The sequence below is a fragment of the Zeus faber genome (assembly GCF_960531495.2).
Source record: "Zeus faber genome assembly, chromosome: 16".
In the NCBI taxonomy this organism is placed as follows: Eukaryota; Metazoa; Chordata; class Actinopteri; order Zeiformes; family Zeidae; genus Zeus; species Zeus faber.
The window spans coordinates 9,853,477-9,875,603 of record NC_137202.1 but is presented as its reverse complement, the minus strand read 5'-3'; the positions used below and the strand labels follow the sequence as shown (position 1 = coordinate 9,875,603).

At 43.6% G+C, this 22,127-nt stretch overlaps 1 protein-coding gene across 1 annotated transcript in view; it reads left to right on the top strand.

Moving 5' to 3' along the window:
• kif20ba (kinesin family member 20Ba) overlaps window positions 1-22,127 on the top strand; it is a gene marked incomplete at its 5' end in the record, with an annotated part of 55,667 nt that overhangs the window by 4,467 nt on the left and 29,073 nt on the right. Inside the window, 25 exons of the mRNA XM_080017059.1 lie at window positions 1,041-1,225; window positions 1,380-1,434; window positions 3,837-4,043; window positions 4,344-4,455; window positions 5,791-5,862; window positions 6,065-6,211; window positions 6,840-7,044; window positions 8,386-8,529; window positions 10,164-10,298; window positions 11,022-11,161; window positions 11,611-11,731; window positions 12,069-12,240; window positions 12,732-12,772; window positions 12,861-12,980; window positions 13,376-13,511; window positions 14,554-14,696; window positions 15,313-15,462; window positions 16,482-17,521; window positions 18,186-18,324; window positions 18,423-18,545; window positions 19,231-19,288; window positions 20,022-20,147; window positions 20,304-20,422; window positions 21,086-21,241; window positions 21,742-21,918. Of these exons, the coding sequence (XP_079873185.1) occupies window positions 1,041-1,225; window positions 1,380-1,434; window positions 3,837-4,043; window positions 4,344-4,455; window positions 5,791-5,862; window positions 6,065-6,211; window positions 6,840-7,044; window positions 8,386-8,529; window positions 10,164-10,298; window positions 11,022-11,161; window positions 11,611-11,731; window positions 12,069-12,240; window positions 12,732-12,772; window positions 12,861-12,980; window positions 13,376-13,511; window positions 14,554-14,696; window positions 15,313-15,462; window positions 16,482-17,521; window positions 18,186-18,324; window positions 18,423-18,545; window positions 19,231-19,288; window positions 20,022-20,147; window positions 20,304-20,422; window positions 21,086-21,241; window positions 21,742-21,918 (4,223 nt within the window). The remainder of the gene's footprint in view (window positions 1-1,040; window positions 1,226-1,379; window positions 1,435-3,836; window positions 4,044-4,343; window positions 4,456-5,790; window positions 5,863-6,064; window positions 6,212-6,839; window positions 7,045-8,385; window positions 8,530-10,163; window positions 10,299-11,021; window positions 11,162-11,610; window positions 11,732-12,068; window positions 12,241-12,731; window positions 12,773-12,860; window positions 12,981-13,375; window positions 13,512-14,553; window positions 14,697-15,312; window positions 15,463-16,481; window positions 17,522-18,185; window positions 18,325-18,422; window positions 18,546-19,230; window positions 19,289-20,021; window positions 20,148-20,303; window positions 20,423-21,085; window positions 21,242-21,741; window positions 21,919-22,127) is intronic.

Below are 22,127 nucleotides of genomic sequence, written 5' to 3'. Positions count from 1 at the left end.
GTGTCTATTTGTGCATTCTAGAATCACTTAGTCACAGAAAAGAAATAACAATTGTTGTGAATTTCTGTTCTGGAATTTTCACAATTTGACATTACCACCGCCATGACTCTCGAATAGATAGTGAATTTTCTTAGTAATAACTTTTTATACTGTACCTTAAAAGTGGAGGACCAGAATTGTGATCACAATTGTTAGATACACTGATTTTGTAGATGGAGTTTATGTGGTGCTTAATGCATGCATATTTACAGCTTGGTACCAACATTTGGAGATTTATGATGGCACTACTGGGTGTGCGTAGCAGTCATTTATTATCCACCGAGGTGTAACGCTGCATTAGGGGGTTAAATGGGAAGTGGGAGAGTTATAATAAAGCACACAAAAATGTGACCGTAATGTTAACATATCAAACGTGAGATGCACCGGCCGATCAGTGTCAGATATATTTTCAGATTCTGTGGCGGTCAAATATACACACCCTATATATTGTGCTCATGTACTCTACTCCTAAGAATGCTCCAATACTTAAACCCGATACCAATGGAATTTAACTTCGTTGCATAGTTGACGCTCTAAAAAGAAAGAAAGAAAATGTTGGCTGCAATATCACTATTGTGGTAACTGGAAATTGCAGTATAGTCCATATGTGCAGCTGTCCAATCATGTGATTGTGATCAGATTACGGGATGTATTTGCCATTGACGTACAGCAGATCGCAAATCGGAATCTGAAGGTCAGGACTTCAAAAATGAGAAATGGGAATCGGTCAAGAAAATTGAAATCGTTTCATCTCTCGTTGGTAAACATGTTCGGTAACTTTACAAGATGATTCTATTATCCTCGTTACGAGACGGCTACGGTGTGAATAACTGATGGAGTCATTTAGCTGCAGGAACTCAAACGCCACAGAAACTCCCTGTTACACTGTTGTGGTACTCACTATATTTTCCCAGGGTTGGCAGGGTTGCTCTAATGATCAGCACCAGGGATTTAACACCCTGTGTAATATTGTATGCCCCCCCCCCCCCCATCTGTTCCAGGGCCGGATGCGGACGCAGGCCTCCTGCCCCGGTCTCTGAAGCTGATCTTCAGCAGCATCCAGGACAAAGTTTACACCCAGATGAGCATCAAACCTCAGCGCTGCAGGGAATTCATGAGGCTGACCAGGGAGCAGCAGGCGGAGGAAGCCTTGTGCAAGAGGAACCTATTCAGACAGTTCAAAGAGGTTCCACACTAGTAGAAATATATGTGCCACCTGGTGGTTACCGATTGCACCCCTGCTTTATTTTCAATTGGGGAAAATGCTGCTGCTGGTTTTTTTTTATTATTTTTTTTGTTTTGTTTTTTTTTTGATTGGTCATGTCTGTTTTTTCCTTCAGAATGAGAAAAGCAGTGCCAGTCAGCTGGGTTCCACCAGTAAAGCATCTCTAGAGGGTAAGGTCCGATAAAAAATATTTAACTCGGTGTGTCAGTGTCCCCATTACGCAAGGCGCTGGTTACGGCTGGAGGTGGAAGGAGATCCAATCTAGACCTCATCTAAGGTCGAGAGCCTTATTTCTCTCCTCTCCTCCGTGAAATGTGACAAACTGTGACTGGTGTGTACGCACGAATCCACTTTCACTTCTGGAGCGTCCGAATGATTAGTATTTTACAAATTTGAGTTTTGTTTTATTTTATAAACGTCGGCGCTTATACACGAAAATTAACTAAATGGCTTTTATTTTAATTTTATTTATATATATTTTTTAAAGAAGCAAAATGAGGGTGGGGGCGGTGGGCAAGTAATGTAATCTTCTCCCTAATGGATGTTTCACTAGTCTTGAGGTTGGTGGCCAAAGCCTACACCTACTCACTGGACCCTATGCCAACGGTGTTGGTGAAAGCCTGCCTTCCTACCCTCTGCCCCTCCATCACAGACATAATCAACTCCTCTCTAGCATCTGGTACAGTTATCCCCCAGTCTCAAAATCGCCTCCATCACTCCTATCCTGAAGAAGCCTGGTCTGGACCTGGCTGATCTCCAAACCTCCATTCCTCACTAAGGGCCTGGAAAGAGCAGTGGCCGCCCAGCTCCATCAACATCTGTCCAACCATGAGTTCTACGAGCCCCTGCAGTCAGCCTACAGAGCACACCACAGCACAGAGACTGCCCTAATGAAGATCACCAATGACCCCCTCCTCGCTGCACACTCCGGTCACATCAGTATCCTCATCCTCCTCTACCTTTCCGCTGCTTTTGACACAGTTTCCCACAAAATCCTCCTCAAACGCCTATCCGACCTCCTTGGCATCACTGGAACAGCTCTGTCATGGTTTCACTCATATGTGTCAAACAGAACTCAGTTTGTCAAGATCAACGGCTCCTCCTCCCCCCATGCCCCAGTCAACCATGGCATTCCTCAAGGCTCTGTGCTCGGTCCAACACTCTTCACCATCTACCTGGTCCTCCTCGGCAAGATCATTCGTCACCATGGTCTCAACTTCCGCTGCTACGCTGATGATACACAGCTTTATCTCAGCACCTCACCATCCACTCTGCTCCCGCCACAGTCTCTGGTCAACTGCCTTCATGCCATTAAAAACCTGGATGACAACTAACCTACTCCAACTCAACAGCAAAAAGTCAGAGCTCATGGTTGTGGCCCCAAAGTCGCTGCTCCGGAAGGTTGGAGATCTCCTCGTCGTCGGCTGTTCCATCAAAACATCTCCCGAGGTCTGCAACCTGGGTGTTAGCCTGGACTCTACCCTCTCCCTTCAGTCACACATCAGATCCATCACCAAGTCCGCCTTCTGTCACCTCAAAAACGTCTCCGTCCCTCACTCTCAGACTCCGCGGCTGAAATCCTCATCCACACTTTCATCACCTCGCGGTTGGACTACTGTAATGGAGTCCTGTCTGGGGTCCCGACAAAGCCCTGGACAGATGTGCAGAACTCAGCTGCCAGGGTTCTCACCCACACCAAGCCCTGGCAGCACATCACCCCCACCCTCATCCACCTCAACTGGCTCCCGGTCAAGTTCCGCTTCTCCTACAAACTCCTCCTCCTCACATACAAATCCCTTCACGCACTCGCCCCCCAATAACTGTCCGACTTCCTCTACCAGCACTCTCCATCCCGGAACTTGCGGTCCTCAAACATGTGTCTGCTGTCCATCCCCCGTGCCAGATTTCGAACTTTCGGGGACAGAGCGTTCAGCGTGGCAGCCCCCACCCTCTGGAACGCTCTCCCTCCCATAACGCCCCAACCTTGGATTCGTCAAAACAACCCTCAAGACCCACCTTTTCACCATGGCCTTTCCCCATTAGTTAGTTAGTTTAGATTTTCCTTTGTTTTGTTTTTGTTCCTCTCTCCCTTAATCTGTCTGTCCGTCCCCCCCTTGCCCCTCTCCTCTAAAGCAACCTTGGGTTCTTTGAAAGGCGCTATACAAATTTAAGTTATTATTATTATCGGTGTATGCCCGAACACCATGTAACCGCGGCAACCCTATAACAAAAATAAGAAAACTGGTTTCCAGAAGTCTATAAAATACAATTTTAATACAGTAAACACCAAATAAGTTCAGAATGATATATGTATGATGTATGTATGTACTGTATGATGATGCACTGAGTTGATAAAGGCTCTGTCTTTTCAGGGAAGGGCCGACAAATTTAACATTTGATTTGGCCATCTAATAGGGAACGGTCATGTCAATTTTGCTAAATTGTAACCTCAGTCCATTATTAGTTGGAGAATACTTTATTGTGTAAATCAAATCAGACAACTGAACAACTGAAATTGCTGCTGTCCTAAAGATGTACAGCACAATGAGACTGATTATCTGTCTCTGTTCAGGCTCCAGCTTGTTGGGGGTGAGCGTGGCTGAGGAGGAAGCAGTCAGTCTGGACGTGGAGGCGCACACAAAGTTCTCCATCTGGGTTTCCTTCTGCGAGATCTACAACGAGAACATCCATGACCTTCTGGAGCTGGGGGCCCCCGGGGCCCCAAGGAGGCCTGCCCTGCGCCTCTCCCAGGATGTCAAGGGAAACTCCTTTGTTAAAGGTCAGGGGATTTAGGTGGTGGTGTTTATTTTGAATGTTCATCCATATCGACACTTTACATCCTTTCCCTTCTTGCCCGGGAACCCAGGTTGAGAACCCCTTCTCTAGCCTGGCGCTAGACTGATATGTAAACACAGTATCTGTTCTTCCCTAAATGCATCATTACATTTCAACTAAAGGTGTGTGTGTGTGTGTGTGTGTGTGTGTGTGTGTGTGTGTGTGTGTGTGTGTGTGTGTGTGTGTGTGTGTGTGTGTGTGTGTGTGTGTGTGTGTGTGTGTGTGTGTGTGTGTGTGTGTGTAGACCTGCGCTGGGTGCAGGTGAAGAGTGCAGAAGAGGCTTACAAGGTGATGAAGCTCGGCAAGAGGAACCAAAGCTTCTCCTCCACCAAACTCAACACGGTCTCCAGCAGAAGGTCAGATGGACCGGCAAATCTCCTCTGTTGCTATCTTTATTGCCGTTTGGTTTCCAACTCTTCATTTGTTTGTGTAATGTATGGTGAACAAGGGAGGACTTCAGAAAGATGAACGAGAGTCTGAAGAGTCCGACAGCTGGGAGTTGTGAACAAAATTCTCACAAGAATAATTTAATTCTGTCACAATTTTTTATTTTGGTGGAATGCATAGTATAAATCAGTCACATCGCCCTGCGGTGTAATGGACAATTTGCCCCCCCGCCTTTTATTAAAAAAATATATATATATAAAAATAGTGAAGTGCCACCAAATTTATCGTGTGCATTTCCATGGCGTCAGAGCTGAAATCAGCAGAAATTTCTTAGAAAAACTACAGTCTGGAGAATAAATGATGCGGCTTTCATCTACGCAGACCTGCCAACCTGCACGCATTTTGTGTACCAACCACACAATTCTTAGTCAAACTACGCAGGTATGAAATTCCAGCTGAAACTACGCAAACATTTATTTTATATATATCAATATGTCCCTCGGATATGACCAGATGCTACGACCTGTGGTTCTGTAAGCCCTCCCTCCTCTCACTCAACATCCACTCACTCAATTATCCACCGAGGCGTAACGCTGCATTGTGAGGTAATATTGGAAGTGGGAGAGTTACTTGGCTGTCTATTTGTGCATTCTAGAATCACTGAGTCACAGAAAATATATAACGATTATTGTTAATTTCTGTTTTGGCAATTTCACAATTTGATTACCCCCGCCATGACTCCCGAATATATAGTGGATTTTCACTATATTTTCTCCACCGAGGTGTAACGCTGCATTGTGAGGTATAATAAAGCACATAAATGTGACCGTAATGTTAACATATCAAACGTGAGATGATGTGTTGACCGTAATTGGTCGGTTTTCACTGGTCGACCAGTGTCAGATATATTTTCAGATTCTGTGCCTGTGAACGAGTGAGAAGAGTTGGAAACATAGTTCACCAGGCATCAGATGAAACGTTGTTGCATGTGATGAACGGTTCACACTGACTGTGTGTGCTTGAAAGGTTTAATTGAATCATGTCCATGAAATATTATGGTGTTGTTTTTATTTTTTTATTTTACTTTAATATCTATTATTTTTGAGAGTCTAGGTTCGTGAAATTAAGCAAAATTTACAGTAAATTTGGTAGGACCCTAAATATAAGTTAGGCTGACTGCTATGGCTCTGTTTCCACAATAATTTAATGCTCAGTAAGTATTTTAGGTTTGACTCAAAGACTGGCTTGCTCGCCCACACTTTATTTTTTTTTCCCTTCTGTTTTTTCTCTCTGCGTATCTGCAGTCACAGTATCTTCTCCATCCGCATCCTGAGGATCGAGGATGTCGGGATTCCCCGAGTGCACGCCATCAGCGAGTCAGTACCACCACTCCTCTCTCCTCATTGGGTGCATTGATGTGAAGAGAAAAAGCTATTGGCTCTTTATTGGCTCTCTTTTTCGTACAAGGCAGAATGCTTAGTGATATTTGAAATCATGGCGCTCACTACATATTCTTACATGCTACACTTGCCATGAAGCTCCTAAATGTTACTGTGCGTTTCCTGTGGCACATTGCAGGCTCTCTCTGTGCGACCTAGCCGGCTCGGAGCGATGTGCCAAAACCCAGAATAAAGGAGAGCGTCTGAAAGAGGCCGGAAACATAAACACCTCCCTGCTCATCCTGGGAAAGTGCATCAATGCATTACGACACAACCAGCAGGCCAAGTAAGATGGATGTCTTAAGTAATACTGTTTCAGTCTGTCACTAAACTGCTGTTGATTTGAATGGGCATTAAATAATAGGGTGCCTGCAGGTCCTTAAAATGTTTGGAATGTACAATATAAGGCCTTAAAGTCATTAAATAGTCTTATGTTTGAATGTATGAGCTCTTACTTTCAATGTAAACATTTTGTCTGGGTTATGCATATTTTTTTGACAAAAACAAGTTCATATTTTTTTGTGTGTCAAGTTCCATTGCGTCAGTCAACATTTCCGATGATATACAATCCTGAGACAATCTGACTCTAATACCTTCATACTTACCTGTTCTAGATGAACCAAACTCACTTTATACTTACCTGGAGAGAGAAATCCAAGAAAATCCTCCGCTCTACCCTTACCAAATGTATAGTATTCACAATTATACTTAGCTGCAATATTTCTTGTAAAAGAGAGCTGATTTGTCCAAAGGTCACCGCGTAGGAACTGCAGCTTATGCGTTTCTATATAATAAAACAAGGTTGTGCTATGAAACTGTTATTAAAATAATAATAATAATTAGAATGGAAACCAACATTTTAACAAAGACTGCATTGGGGAAAATTGTGAACCTGTATTTAACATTGTGGTTAGGGGTCGTGCCTTACTCAACATGCACCTGTGCTCTCCCCCAAGGCTGCTGCAGCACGTTCCCTTTAGGGAGAGTAAGCTGACGCACTACCTGCAGGGCTTCTTCTGCGGTCGGGGCAAAGCCTGCATGATCGTCAACATCAACCAGTGCGCCTCCACCTACGACGAGACACTCAATGTGCTGAAGTTCTCTGCCGTGGCCCAGAAGGTACACACATACCAGAGTTTCCGTTATCCGGTAATTGCCAGTTTTTGACTGTGAAAATCTGTTGAAGTCCGACATTGAAATCTCTCCGGTCATAATGTTCGGTGAAAATCATAATCCCCCCTCCCGGCAATAAAAATAATTATCGCAATATTATTTTTTTTTTCCTCTACGTCAAAATAAAAAAGACCCGATCATTTCAATTTTTAAATTAAAAAAATCTGCAGATCTGTTTAATTTCTGCATTAGAAATAAGCCCCGCCCACAGGTCGCCCTTTTTAAACACAGTCCACACAAAGCGTTAAACTGGTTATTTGTGGCCGTGATGCATACCGAACCATGAGCCCACTGTACTGTTTCATCCCTAACACTAGGACTGTTAACATTGGCCAAAAATCACGTTTGAATATTCCTTCTGAAAAAACACATAGGTTTGAATATGTTTGAATATCTATTACAAACACTGTTCCACCGTTCTGGAACAGCTCCGCAGCTCTGATCAGAGCCATCTTTTCTTCAAACAAAGCCCAAAAAAAAGTTATTGTTTTTATTCTGGATGTATTAAATTGACTCAGTTTCCTGCTGCTGCTGAGCAGGTCTCTTCTGAAGAAATTTCCGCCTTTGTTCTCATGGGCCAGTGGCAAATGTACTACGGCGTGGCATGGTCCGCGCCCCGGTGTTTGGGGAACCTCTGCAGTAGAGGACATTCCAACTCTGTCGGTGATGGTCAGGCGGCTTGGGATCGTGTACCTCGGCTCAAGCTTAAATCTTTAAATCCAGACCCCTGGGAGATGGTTATCGGCCGCATATCTTTGCAGATAAAGCGGCGCAATTTATCTGTCATCGCCGTTTGGCGGGCAGCTGGTAATCGTCGCGATGAAAGCGGTCATTTGTGCCTGCTTTGGCCACGGTGTTGACGGAAATCCAGTGATGCCACTGGGTACTCCCTTAGCAGCAGAGCGCACAGAGCAGTGCACGGACAAAGTTCATTCACTTGCACGCACAAAAAGGATGTACTGTATGTGCACATACATCTTCTAAAAAAATAATACATTTCTGCTGAAACTGCATTTTTTATTTTTTTCTGATAATTTTTTCTAATGTTAATTTTCAGATTGTATCCTATTTTTTAATTCAAAAAGCATTCAAATATCGAACCATCGTTTGACAGCCCTATCACACACTAGCACACCCTCACACACCATGGACAATAACTATCAGAATGCTACGGTGGACCACATTGATATTTTATGTTAAGTTTTTGACTAGCTCATATGTGTGGTGTAATTATATTATGACAAACAGGGTTTTTCAAGTAATGGATTGAAATGTGGTCATGTCCAGGTCGTAGTGCTAAAGACTCAGCCCGTCGTGCACCAGAAGTCTGCCCGTGAGGTCTCCTTCATCATCAATAATGCAGACAGGAAGGCACTGGGACGCAGGAAGAGCTCTTTGATTGGCTGGGAGCGAAGCCTGGAGGATCTTGAGGTATGTGCAGCCAAGAGGCCTCTTCATCCAGGCGAACCACAGTGTCACAAACCAGGGCTGCACCATATTGTATTTAGCGGCAGTCAGTGTTCCCTTATTTTTAATAATGACAGGGTGACGCAGGGTCTAAAAAGCATTGAATTTAATATTTGCAAAATAAGGCCTTAAAAGTATTCTAATTTTCTTTACAAAGTATTGAATTTTGGTCTTAAGGTTTTCATTTTCATTATTCTCTCTTCTTTTGTAGGATTAAATAAACACTAACATCATAAATAACTGATGTGGACTGGTTGCACACCCGTTAACATGCAAATTCCCTGCGTTGTGTTCTGTGTCCACATGTTAAACCTCGACACAGCAGAGATTAAATATCAATGGCGACTTAAACTCTTAAAGGGACAGTGCAGGCTTATCTCAGTATGGATTCAAGAGGTTGTTTGTCACATACATACGGTCATACATTTTGGTATTTTTTAGTATTTTTAGAGCTTATAGAGCTTATTGTGTGTAATCACCGGGTGTCATGACATTTCACTGCATATATGTATGACCGTATGTAAATGTATGTGACAAATAATCTTTTGAACTTGAACATATATGCAGTGAAATGTCATGACACCCGGTGATTACGCACAATAAGCTCTATAAAGGGGCGGCGCCACAATCGCGATTCTGGGTTCTATTATTATATAATACAATTAATTGTCTGCGTTGTATTAAATATACATTTAAGTCCTCCTAAATTATTAAAATGCACATTAATATAATTTCACATTTATCTGGATTTTGGTGACATTCCAAACAAAAATAAGCGGTGAAGGTTTTTGACATTGGCAAATTGCTGCGACTTACCTGGACTATATTTATTAATATATTATTATTATTATTATTATTATTATTATTATCATCATTTTTATAATTTTTTTTTTTTACCAAGGGGTTTAACAAATTTGCCCAATGGGCAATTTTGCTTCAGTTCAAATAGCAGCTTTTGTGACCAAAAGGGGCTATGTGAGGCCATGGAGAGGGGTGGGGGCTCTTAATGCGATAAATACGCATAGTTTTTATTTTATGTTATTAGATTACAAACATACCTCACACACCCCCCCCCCCCCCCAGAGTGACACCATCTTGTGACTACTTGCGTGAAACCTACGTTACATGCACATTCCCTGCGTTGTGTTCTGTGTCCGCGTTGCCACCACGACACACCACTACAATGGAAGACTTCAAGACATGATTGGAAATTGTATTTATTTTTAATTTTTTTGCAAGCGGCTATTATAGTGGTTGCAAGATGAGCTATCTTGTTGTTGACTATTTATTGAAGCATTGCAAATCAATATTCTGTATTAATGTATCTGGTAAGAAGTGGTCTAATATGCGGGATGATGTGCAGCCAGCTGGTCATTATTGTAAAATTGCCCCCTTCACAGTCACAAAAGACTGATCATCCAACAGGATGATACATATCTGAGAAATATGATAATATCTCAAATCTTCAGGTTAATGATTTATGGTGAATATCTTTGATTTCAGTTCAATAATTTGTCATTTATTATCAAACTGAAGATTGAGGGGTTTATCAGATTTCAGTGTCTTCAACCAATGTTGTAATGGTGCTTTCTTTGCAGGAGGGTGATGATGATGATGATGATGACAACTATGAGGAAGAGAGCCAGATGGAGGACACACTGCAGGAAAGTGTAGATGAAGAGGATGACGGAGATCAGGATGAAGAAGTTGTTGTTGGGAAACAAACGTACCAGGTCAGCTGACGGTCAAACTGTAATGCATCACAGGGAGGGATAACACACACAAATATAATACGTAACCTGGTGTTAATGCAATTTTAATTATTTCCTTCCAGCAGTGATTTCATATCTGGCAACATCAAATTCTACCCCTTGATGCTGGGGGGCATTCCAGTAACCTGGTGTTGATACGTGGCCCAGCTAAAACATTGATACTGTTACAACATTTCTAGAGCTGCCCCCGACTAAAGATTGTCCTCGTCGACTATAGGTCGTCAGTTCAAGCGATTTGTCGACTAATCTTCGCATGAAAATGATATTAATTTAATTATTTAAATTTGTTTTTTGGATCATATAATGGTGTAAGTTCCAGGGCTGAGAAAGAATGTTATAACTAACATTGTTAACACTGTGCTATATTACAGATAAATACAAAACCTAATACAGTCCGCCTTTAAAATATGAATTTGATTTACAAGCACTGTGTTCACTGTTAATTACACCGGTTAAACATCACATTAAAATCTCAGGTTTACAAATATTAGGGCTTAAAAGTCTTTAAATTTTAGGTACATAGAATAAATAGTTTAGTCAATGATTGACATTCTAATTTCAACATGGAAAAAAATGTACATTCTTTTTTTTTTTTTTTTGTCTTTTTTTTGGTTTGGTCTTGTGCCAGTATCTGGGAAATAAAATGAATTGGAATGTATTGCATAACTGTGTTCCCCTTTTCAGCGGCACATGGCACTGGTGGAACAGCTCAAGGTGCAGCTGAAGAAGGAGCAAGCGGAGAACATTCTGATTGAGGCTAGAGTTCGAGAAGAGGTCTGCAAGGAGTTCTCCCAGCTCTTCTCTGACATGCAGACAGATTACAAGTAAGAATCCGTCGTTATCACAGGGAGTCTGACGCTCTTTCAATGTCAGCTCAGTTTTACAAATATTTCCTGCCACACAAGATCAACCCTGCTCACTTGTGTCACTCACTTCATTACTTGAGTCTTATTGAATATAAGTGACGATTTGTAAAAAAAAAAAAAATTGAGCTGGTTGCTGGTATTTAAATAGTTGACAAATTCTCTATTGAGTGGTAATGGTCATGTATATTATAATCCCTGTTTTATTGTGCCACAATAATTTTTTTTCTAGGTAAACCATGCTCATTTTCTTTTCACATACAAAAAGTGGTTGACATTGGGGCAACCAGACCTTCACAAGATTGTTGTGAATGGCCCAAATATGGTTGCCCGGGGCGACCTGGCAACCGCAATTGTCATTGACGATTTGAATGTTCTGCTTCTAAAGACCTTTTCACCGTGTGGTCTAGTGAGCGTCTGGCCAGGGAGAAGGAGCTCCTCGAGCAGCGAGCTGAGAACAGACTGGCCATCTTCAAGAACATGGTCAGCAGAATGGCCAGCCTCGCACCCAACCAACAGGAGCAAGCTACCGTAAGTCTGCACCAGCAGATCACAGTTTCGATGGTGAAACTTATTGCCTGTGTGGTCGTACCAGCGCCGCTGTGGTCCCGGTTTTTTGGATCGGTCAGAACCGTGAAACTGATCAGCTCATGCAGAAACTGTGGCGTGTGACTGTCCAATCACTGTTATTCCTTCCATCATGTGGTCAGCATTTCTACATTGCCTTGTTTAAAGACACCTTCTGAGGTGTGTACGGATAAATATAGATAGATAGATAGACAGACACACACGTATATACAGGACTCTCGGAGGAGCCTGAGCTGATCATCCATGCATTGTCTTGGCCCTTCTTCCATCTTTCCTGCAGGATAAATCTCTGAACCTGCACAAGTTAATCGAGTCGGTATCCACTGACCTGGCGGGCATCAAGGAGGTGGCTGAGGCAGCCCACAGCTGCCTGGGTACTGATGAGCCAGGCAACCGTGACGCTGCAGAGCGGCAGAGGAAAGCCGAGGAGCTGCTCGCTGAAAAAACAAACGGTAAAAAAAAACACCCCTCCATTAAATGTCTCCCACTGAAAACTACTTGATTTTATTTTGTTCTCATAGATAATCAATTGCAAATATAATATATGAAACTCATGAATCAGGGCCTTTTTTTTTTTTTTTTTAATCTTCCAAAATTATAGTTTCAAAGATGATGGAAGGCGGAAATGCTTTGAAATGTCTGGCCAAATTAATTTGTCTAGTTTGTAAAACCGATGCCTCCGTGCTTCTGTGACATAGAAGCACACATTTATGTTCCATCGGCAAAGCCTGATTAACTCACAACAGAAACACTACTTTGAGATGAAGTGGAGTCCCCTAGCAGTAGTTTAAACAATTGAAACCTATACGTGCATTTAAGGAGAGACTCTCAAATATAATAACAACTTAAGATGAAGATGGCTGCTCTGTTGTATGTTTGCATCTACCCGTCTGCTCGCTGGTGTATCTTTACGCATTTGTCTCTGAACATATGACTCAAACAGAGCTTGCACAATCCATCAAGGACCTGGAACTGACCAGAAAGGTACCAGTTGCATTCATTTATTCAAATATTTATTTCTTTATCGTCTGATAGCCATCTGATATTAAGATACGTTTGTTTTGTGTTGTAGACTCTAGAGTCTCATGAGCAGAAGTTATCTGGGCTGATGGACATTTGTCAGCAGAAGGACGAGATGATCTCCAGGCTGCAAACCACAATCGACTGTCAGCTAGAAGAAGTCACCAAGGATGTAAGAACGAGTAGTCCTCGTGGGAAACAGTCCCCAAATGCCAGATTACAGGCCTCTGGGAACTTTAAGAATCAGCAACCCATCAGTGTTTACACCAGGATTTTTAAACGCTGGCTAATATGTCCATATATGTATTTCTTTTGCATGACAAAAATATTGAATGAGAAATACATAGATTCAGTATTTCAATTAATTTGTAACTATGTTGGTGTTCAATTTAAGCGCAAAATGGCTAATGTCCCCAAAAAAAGTATAGTTCTTAGGCGTCTGAAATTGAGTCACAAATTGAAATAATGGATGGTGGATATTGTGTAAAATGACAGTGACACTAGATCATAAAAGATTCTCCAAGGCCGAACCTAAACCTCACTTCCTCCCATTTGTCTGCGAGGCAGAAGGCGAAACGGGAGGAGGTCCTCCGTCTTCAGGCCAGCTGTACCTGCGGCAAGGGAACCGAGGAGCCGGCCAAGTCCCGCAAGCGGCTGGGCGACGCTCCCTCAGAACCGGAGGGACAGCCCCCTGCCAAGAAAGGTACAGGATTGGTCGTGAACAAACTGAAACAAAGGGAAATCGGCGAGAGAATGCCGGCCGCCAGAAACCGCGCTTACCTGCGCTCCAGACGGAGGCTGTCCGCTGTCAGGAAATGACCAGACTCTTCCAACAACATGCTTTCTGTTCCGGGCCTGGAATATTTCAGGGAAATTATAATTTGTTATATTACAATTTTATTTGCCTTTGCAAAATACTTTTTCAATACTGTTGATCAACCAGGTAAGAAAAAGAAGTCAAGCCACCTAAATGTGGCTTCAAGTTTTAGTTGAAGTTAATTTATTTTGGTGGTGATTGACATTTAGAGAAAAATAATCTTTAAATCCAGTCAAAGAAGAATATTTGGGGCTTTAAACCTATTTTCTGTCTTTCGTAATACGACAGTGTTGCATGACCAGGGCAGGGATGTTACAACCTGCATTTGCAGAAGCAAAATGTAAAATGTGTTTTTAATTTTAATTATGACCTTGTTCCCAAGTCACCAACCACCAACACGAGCACAGCCTCTTGTCTCTTCTGCTTTTATCATTTTTACATCCCCAGTTGCTATGTGAATAAATATTACTTGAATTCGACTTTTCGATGTTCCATCTTATGCTTCTTCATTTGGTCCAAAGAAAAATGTGCATCACAAAAGCCAAAAATAAAGATTGTACTGATACTTTCCGTGTTGGTGTGTTGATTGGATTGCTTTAATATACAATTCAGTTTGTTGTAAAATCGGAGCAAGCGTCCCCTGGCCTTATGATCAGAAAGTAGAGTAACCTGATAGAGAAGAGACTGGTTTGGACAACAAAGAATGTCTGGGATTTGTGGAAAAATATTTTTGAATTACTCTGGGTATTAATAACCTCATCTTAAGTAACCGATCAGATCGCGATGTGATATCTATGGTGCATGAAGGCTGTGCTCAAGGTGTGCTGTTGCGAAATGGCAAATGAGAGGAGGAAGTGTTAAGTGTTAAGCAGCTTCCAATGATTCCATCCTGACCTTTGACCTCTTGTGGTTCGACATGCCCCGTCAGATAATCTTGGAGGCGGTGATGAGGAGGAGAAGGAATTTTGCGAGGCCCAGAAGCTGCAGGAGCTGATGCTGGCTGTGGGCGAAGCTGCTCGAGCCCGAGATGAGGCCGTGGAAGGCCTGGAGCAGGAGCAGCGAGCTCACAAGGTGCTTGATTATGCCCTGAAACATTGGGACGAATGGGATGAGGGAGCGCGGCCGTAGAGACGGCTAGTGGGCTGGATCTTATGATTTGGTTCTATTGCAATCCAAATTGCAGTCCATTCTATCTTCACGATACAGTTCTATCGATATACAGGTGCTCCTCACTTAACGACCGGGTTCCGTTCCTACAACCAGGTCGTTAAGTAAATTGGTCGATAAGCGAGGACCCCCTATTATTTGAGGGTAAGGGGGCGTAGCCATTGTGAACGCTAGTGTAGTGAATACTGACAGATGGGAACGAGACTGAGAACAGAGATGAGATGTATATGGTGTGTATATAGTGTATAAAGGGTATATATAGTCTATATGGTGTTTATAGAATATATAGTCTGAATATATATATATAGTATATGTAATTTATATGGTGTATATATTGTATAAAGGGTGATGCGCAATGAGATGCTTGACTCTGAGACTCCGCGGTATTGTACACAGCGTACAATACAGACTCGTCAAAGAGTTGGCGATAGGTCCAAACTGTTGTTAAACAGGAAGGTCGCTCAGTGAGGAGTACCTATATTGACATTTTATACATCATTTATACTGGCCTTTTAACCAGGAGGTGCTGGCAGCACTGAAGGAGGAGCAGCGAGCAAGAGAGGAGGCACTAGCTGCTTTACAGTACCAGACGATTGGAAAAGAGGAGGCCTCGGCCTATCTGGAGGAGGAGAAGCGTGCCAGGCAGGAGGTAGAGCGTGCTCTGGAGGAGGTGAGGAAGGAGATGAGCAAGCTGGTTGAGGAGAGCACACTGAGGAAACAGGAGGCCAGAGAGCTGGCCGGCAGGCTGGAAGCCGTGCAGAGAGAGGTGCGGTACCACTTTAACCAGTCGTCTCAAACTACAGGTCCAGGGGCCACATCCGGCCCAAGGCCGCATGGTGATAATATGTTGATAAATCTGGCCCGCAAATTATTTTTTTCAAATCACAATGCTTAATTAATCCACACAAATATACTTAATGGTTTCAAAATATAAAATCAAATTAAATGGATCATAATACCCTGCACCAAAAACCCGGGAACATCTGGCTTTTGTCTTTAGTGGGAAAGGTTACAACTGGGATTAATTCCCGGGACAAATCACTCTGCAGTAGTCACAGGTATTAATCCGCTCCTATCAGTTTCGATTGGCAGCGATGGAAACGTAACACCCAGGTGGACACGATCATTTTCGCCCTGTTTCCGGACAGTGGTGCGTAAATAGACAGGAATATCCGCGCATAATTCGATCGTTTCATATCTGATTTGGAGTCCAAAATCAGAAGTTATTGGCTTTTTTCCCGCATGCGGGACCACGCTCCCGAAGGACCAGGCCATTCTGCTTCCTACTGTTTCTTTCCTCCTTCTCAATCACTGGAAAAGTGACACGCCCTTGTTCCAGCACATTCCTGGCCTTGATCGCAACACCAGGAAAATAAAACATACTCAATCGCCTATTTTTAGCGGATTTACCCACATAAAAAAAAAAAAAAAAAAAGCATTTTTTTTCACGCTAATTTTGGTGTAAAACGGTATCAGAGCTATTTCTTACAGGATTACGTGGCAATTCACTAATGTTTTCCCTTGAAGTTCAACATGGCCCCTCACGAAGAAGACAACCATGCAAGTGGCCCCCGGGTCATTTCAGTTTGAGACCACTTGGGTCATTTTGCCTGCATGTCAGTAACAGTAACACATATTTGAATTTATGAGGTCATAATTCACGCATTTTGTTGGATTGGCCCGATCCAGGAGAGCACACAGATCCTCAAGCTCACGGGGGAAGTCCAGGACCTAAAACAGGAACTGGAGAAATCGTCGGAAGTTAAGAGAGAGTGCGACCATGTGAAAAAGGAGATGTCTGAGCTCAAGAGATGCCTGTCTGAGGAGGATGAGGAGAGGAAGCGGGGGCTCGATCAAGAGCTGGAATTGGCACTGGCCAAAGAACAGCTTGAAGAGCTGAGGAAGCGAGAAGAAACGTCTCAGCAGATGCTGGAAGAGCTGAGGGCAGATCTGAAACGGCAGGAACAGGCTTCCGAACAGCTGAGAGAGGACCTAGCGAAGCAGACGCTGACCTCGGACCAGCAGCTGGAGGAACTACAGCGGCAGCTGAAGGAACAGGCGGGGACATCACAGCAGCAGCTGGACGAGCTTCAACTCAAACTTTGCGAATGCCGGGCGACATCCGACCGGCAGCTCGATGACTTCAAACGCAATGTCTCCCGGCAGGAGCAGATCTCAGAAGAGCTCAGAGCTGAACTGCAGGAGGCCAGATCCAAAGCCCAGGACAACGCCGAGAGGCTGCACTCTGACCTCCGGGCGGAAGTTGAGCGCCTCGGGGCGAAGATCCACAGCGTGGAAGAGCAGAGTCAGCGTTCCCAGGATGCAGAGAAGGAAGAAACTAGCAGCCAGCTAACATCACTGCTGAAAGAAAAGGACAGCGAGATGGAGAGGAAGCCAGCAGAAAAGGACGATGAGATGGAGAGGAAGCTAGCAGAAAAGGACGAAGAGATGGAGAGGAAGCTAGCAGAAAAGGACAAAGAGATGGAGAGGAAACTAGCCGAAAAGGACGCAGAGATGGAGAAGAAGCTAGCAGAAAAGGAAGCAAAGGTTTCTTCTCTGCAGAAGAGCGTGCGGGAGGCGCAGGAACGCCGGGAGGACGAGGAGCGGCAGGAGGTGCAGGAGGCTCGCTGCAGAGAGGTGGAGCGACGCAGGGAGCTGCTGGCTGTAGCCGAGGAGGCCATCGCTCAGAAGGACGCAGAGCTGGAGAAGAAGGAGCTGGAAATCAACAGGTAGTTAAAATCACTCACTGCCTCCGCTAGTTTTTGTCATTCGTACGACTGACAGTGCCTCATTTTGTAGCAGCTTTTCTCAAAACTTGAGATGCAAAGTATTATGCGGTTTTATTTTCGATTTCTTTGTTTTCGCAATAAAAGTGTCTGATTTTATTTACGAATGAAGAAAGTCGTGTGTAATCAGTTCCTATGACAATATGCATTTTGCATATCACATAAACAATTGAATTTGCATTAATTATTGTATCCACGAAATCCAGATTTTCTGGATGGACTGAACGCCGTGCTCAGGCAAAGCCATACAGGAAGAAGTGTTGCCCTCTGTGGCTTCTTTAAATTAGATATTTGCTTGCGGTTCTCAAGAGGTGGACCCCAAGCACCGCTTTCTTCCATTCTAGCAGTTGCATCAGACCTGGTAGAAGCCCTCGATGGGATAGAAAGGCAGCGGTATTTTGAGTCTCAAGGACCAGAGTTGAAAACCGCTCTATTATCAAGCTACAGTGAAGCTTTGGTCAGAATTGTTTTTTCTTTTTCGCCAGGTACGTTTACATATACGAGGATTTTTTTTAATTTATTTTTTATTTTTTCTCCGGTGAGGTTTTGCACACTTCAGTACAGAGCGTAGCAAAGTCTGATCTCTGCTCTCACTTCCCTGTCCCAGGCTGAAAGAGGCAGCCAAGCTAGACTCTGACCGCCTCAGAAGCATCAGCCTGGACCTCCAGAGGAAAGACGACGACACGTCAGACCTCCGAGAGAAACTGTCTGACTCCAAGAAACAAATCCAACAAGTCCACAACGAGGTGAAGGAGCCGCCGCGGCCCTCTCTGATCCTAACCTCTCCTCACTTCCCATATACAACGTGGTCTTTAATCCGTCTGCTCACCTTATTTATTCTTAGATCTCAGCCATGAGGCAGGAGGAGAAGACGCTGAAACAGAAGCTGTGTGACTTGGAGAAATCCAGGAAACAGCTGCACGCAGACCTGGCGATTCGAGACAGAACTATCCAGCAACTCAAAACCGTAAGTCACGCCCGGTTCGATCTAGGGTCGCGTGTTCCGGTCAGATTTGGCCACTTTGCGGCTTTCCCTCGGCATGAATCTGGTTTCTTTAAGCCGTGATAGGCTTAGGCTTCATGATGTTCTCCACACTACATGAACATGGAAAGTGAACGGTCAGCAGTGTTTTATTCGCACTTTGTACAGCCGTGGTGTGTGTGTGTGTGTGTGTGTGTGTGTGTGTGTGTGTGTGTGTGTGTGTGTGTGTGTGTGTGTGTGTGTGTGTGTGTGTGTGTGTGTGTGTGTGTGTGTGTGTGTGTGTGTGTGTGTGTGTGTGTGTGCGCGCGTCACCAGCCATCTACAGGTGAGGATTGAGAAGGTTCAACTTTCACGCTCATCTCAGTGGGTGGGCGGGGCTTCCTAATGTGATGCCTTGATCTGATTGGCTGTATGTAAATGTTTTTTTGTACATTTCTATCTTTTGTTTACTTAATCACTTATTTTTTCAAATGGAGAGACAAAATGAGAGGTCGAAATGCATGATGGATTAGTCATGGCAAAAGATATGGGTCTTTTAGCATCAGGCGGCATATAGGCGTGTGTTCTTTTAGTGTTGGTGTTTATATAGATAGTCATTCAGCAACGTGCCTTTCTTAGTTGCACTCAGTGTCACTGCGCTGACTCTGCTCTCTTTCATCCTCTGATCCAGGAACATTCGTCACACTCTAAGAGTGAGCAGACACTCCAACTCCATAAGGCCAGCCAAGGTAAGAATACAAAGTTCATTCTGCACATATGGATCTGTTTTATTGTGTATTTCAAGGAAGCCTCCATGCCAGGCTGAGTTAGTGTAAGAATTTCCCCACTACAAAAATCAAATATAAATTAGATTTTACACATCAAACATATCAAATATGAAATAAAAACAACTTAATTTTCTGCTTTCTGACACTTTGAAGCATGTTCGATGTCTCTAATACAGGAAATTTGTGTTCTAATGCAGTGGTCTTCAACTTTAAATGTTAATATTTAAATGTAATGATTGTTTAATTTACAAGACGGCAGCACAATTAGAGAATGTACAAAAATAAATGTTTTGATTGTAGTTTCACTGATATCTCTCCAGCTGTAGTAAAGACACTCAATCATATCTAACAATAAAAAATCTTCTCATGTTGGGCTCCCAAAGACAACATCTTATCAACTGTGGTCCGTGGCCTAATGTGTGTTAAATTGCGGTTCCTTGATATGAAAAAGGCTGAGAATGTTGTGCTTTGTCAGAAAGGCCACCCAAAAGGACTCCAGGTAAATGCCCTTGAGTGAGTACTGACTTCACTGTGATGATTGAAAACAGTTTTTTTTGGTGTGTGTGTGTGTGTGTGTGTGTGTGTGTGTGTGTGTGTGTGTGTGTGTGTGTGTGTGTGTGTGTGTGTGTGTGTGTGTGTGTGTGTGTGTGTGTGTGTGTGTGTGTGTGTGTGTGTGTGTGTGTGTGTGTGGCAGATTCGGAGGCGATGCAGTGTGTATTGGATCAGATGCGTTCAGCTCTGTCAGAACAGGAGGAAACGCAGCAGCAGATGGAACAAATTCTGGACCAGAAACTGACTTTGGTGCAGCAGCTGACCGCAGGTAAACGAGTCCGTCTACTGCCTTGTTCTATGATCTGTTGTGTCTCTTAAAATCTTTTTTAATTTAAACGTTTTGGAATTATATACTCGGAACAACATCTTTAAAAAAAACCCACTTTAAATGAAATGCGGAACGCCTGACCTGGTTCCTTTACAGAGGTGGAGAGGCTCAAAGGGAAGTTACAGCACCAAGACACAGCCTCTCCGGCGTCCAGCCAATCAGACGAGCTCAAAGTGGCCAAACAGGAGGCCGCCGAGGCTCAGGAGAGCTTGAAGGTAATAAAGTTCAGTGCTTCCCACCGAAGTGGATTGGACCCCGATATATTATTTCCGTGGGCTCTAAGTCATGATCGCAGGGAACGGAATGTTACGTTGACGGGTGCCGCTGCTCTTTGGCTCTCGGCCAAAAGTTAGAAGGCTAGCCGCAAAGAGAGGAGAGGAATACACAGGTGTAGGTGAGGAGGAAGGAGGAGGAGTTCAGTGCCGCTTGGCGTGCGTTTATTTATACTCTTGATCTTAAGGGCTCGCTGGCCAAAACGATAAAGAATAAGGACAAAGGTTTTTTTTAATTGGGGTACAGGAGGAATCTCCGACTCTCGCGCCCCTGATGCTGGGAATGGGCTCCTGGTCGGCTCTTGAGCCCGTGCGCCGCTCCACAAAAACAACCGGATTAAAGGGCCATGTGCTTCACAAGGCCTGCATGGCCTTAGAGGAGATACTAAGCTGTCCAAGAAACCATCTGTTGCCTTGGAAATCAAATCAAGCAACGTAACTAGGAGATGTGCTCCATTTCCAACTGTTTTGAGGAAGTCCCAAGTAGCCGTTATTCCCAAATATCTACCCGAATAGAAAGCAACCTTTTTCACTAACCTGAACTAAAACTGCCTCGTCACATGGTTTGAGGTTGATCGGGGTCTGTGTGTGTTTGCGTGTGTGAAGCTCTGCACTGAGAAGCATCAGACGGACCGCAGGAAGTGGCTGGATGAGAAGTTGATCCTGATTGGTCAGGCCAAGGAGTCGGAGGAGAAGAGGAACCACGAGATGAAGAAGTTTGCCGAGGACAGAGAACGTCGGGCAAGGCAGCAGACCCAAATGGTACTAGGACATGTTTTCAACTCCCTTTACCCACAATCTATTGCTGGCAGGAGTCAAAGGTCAAGTTGAACCCTTTTGGTGACAAAACAATTGATTTAATAATGTCCAGTGTTGGACAAATGTAGTTTGTCCTCCCATTTTGTGTATATCTTTTTTTAGTGGTTACTTTAGTTTTGAACATATTAAAATCACAAATTTAATAACTTAGGAATGAAATGCAATGCTATTGTCTGCAGTCTCAAAGACCTTTGTCCCATTTTCCGTCTCAAAAGTTTTAATCCCACAAATGGAAATGTCCGAAAATTTGTGATAGAAGTAAGGAGGCCCTAATAGGTGGATGAGAGAGATTGTACAATTGCTGGTTTCCATTCTGTGGCTGAAGTGCTGCTACATTATCTGGAATTATTTCCAGTGTGTACATTTGTGTAACAGAGACAGGGAAACTCAAGCACGGATGGAGAGAGTGTCTGCATCTACTGAACTAAATCCTGACCCTACAGGACACTCTGTCGACCGAGCTGGACGAGAAGCAGCGGACCATGGAGAAATGGAGGCAGGAGAGAGACACTCTGGTTTCTGCTCTGGAGGTTCAGCTGCAGAAATTGATCTTCAGCAATGCAGAGAAAGAAAAACTGATCCAGGAGCTGCGTTCTGCCAAAACCAAGCCACCACTAGAGGTCAGTGTTGCATCAAACAAACACCATATGGCCACTAGGGGTCAGTGTTGCATCGCGCTGAGACCCAGTGGTGGTAAGAGTACTGAAAACGAACTCAAGTAGAAGTACTCTTGCATTACTGTAATTGTACCCAACTATAAAACAAGCTGCTGTTGTAAAAACAATACTAAAACTGCTGAGGGGTGTAAGTATTACAATTTATTTGATGA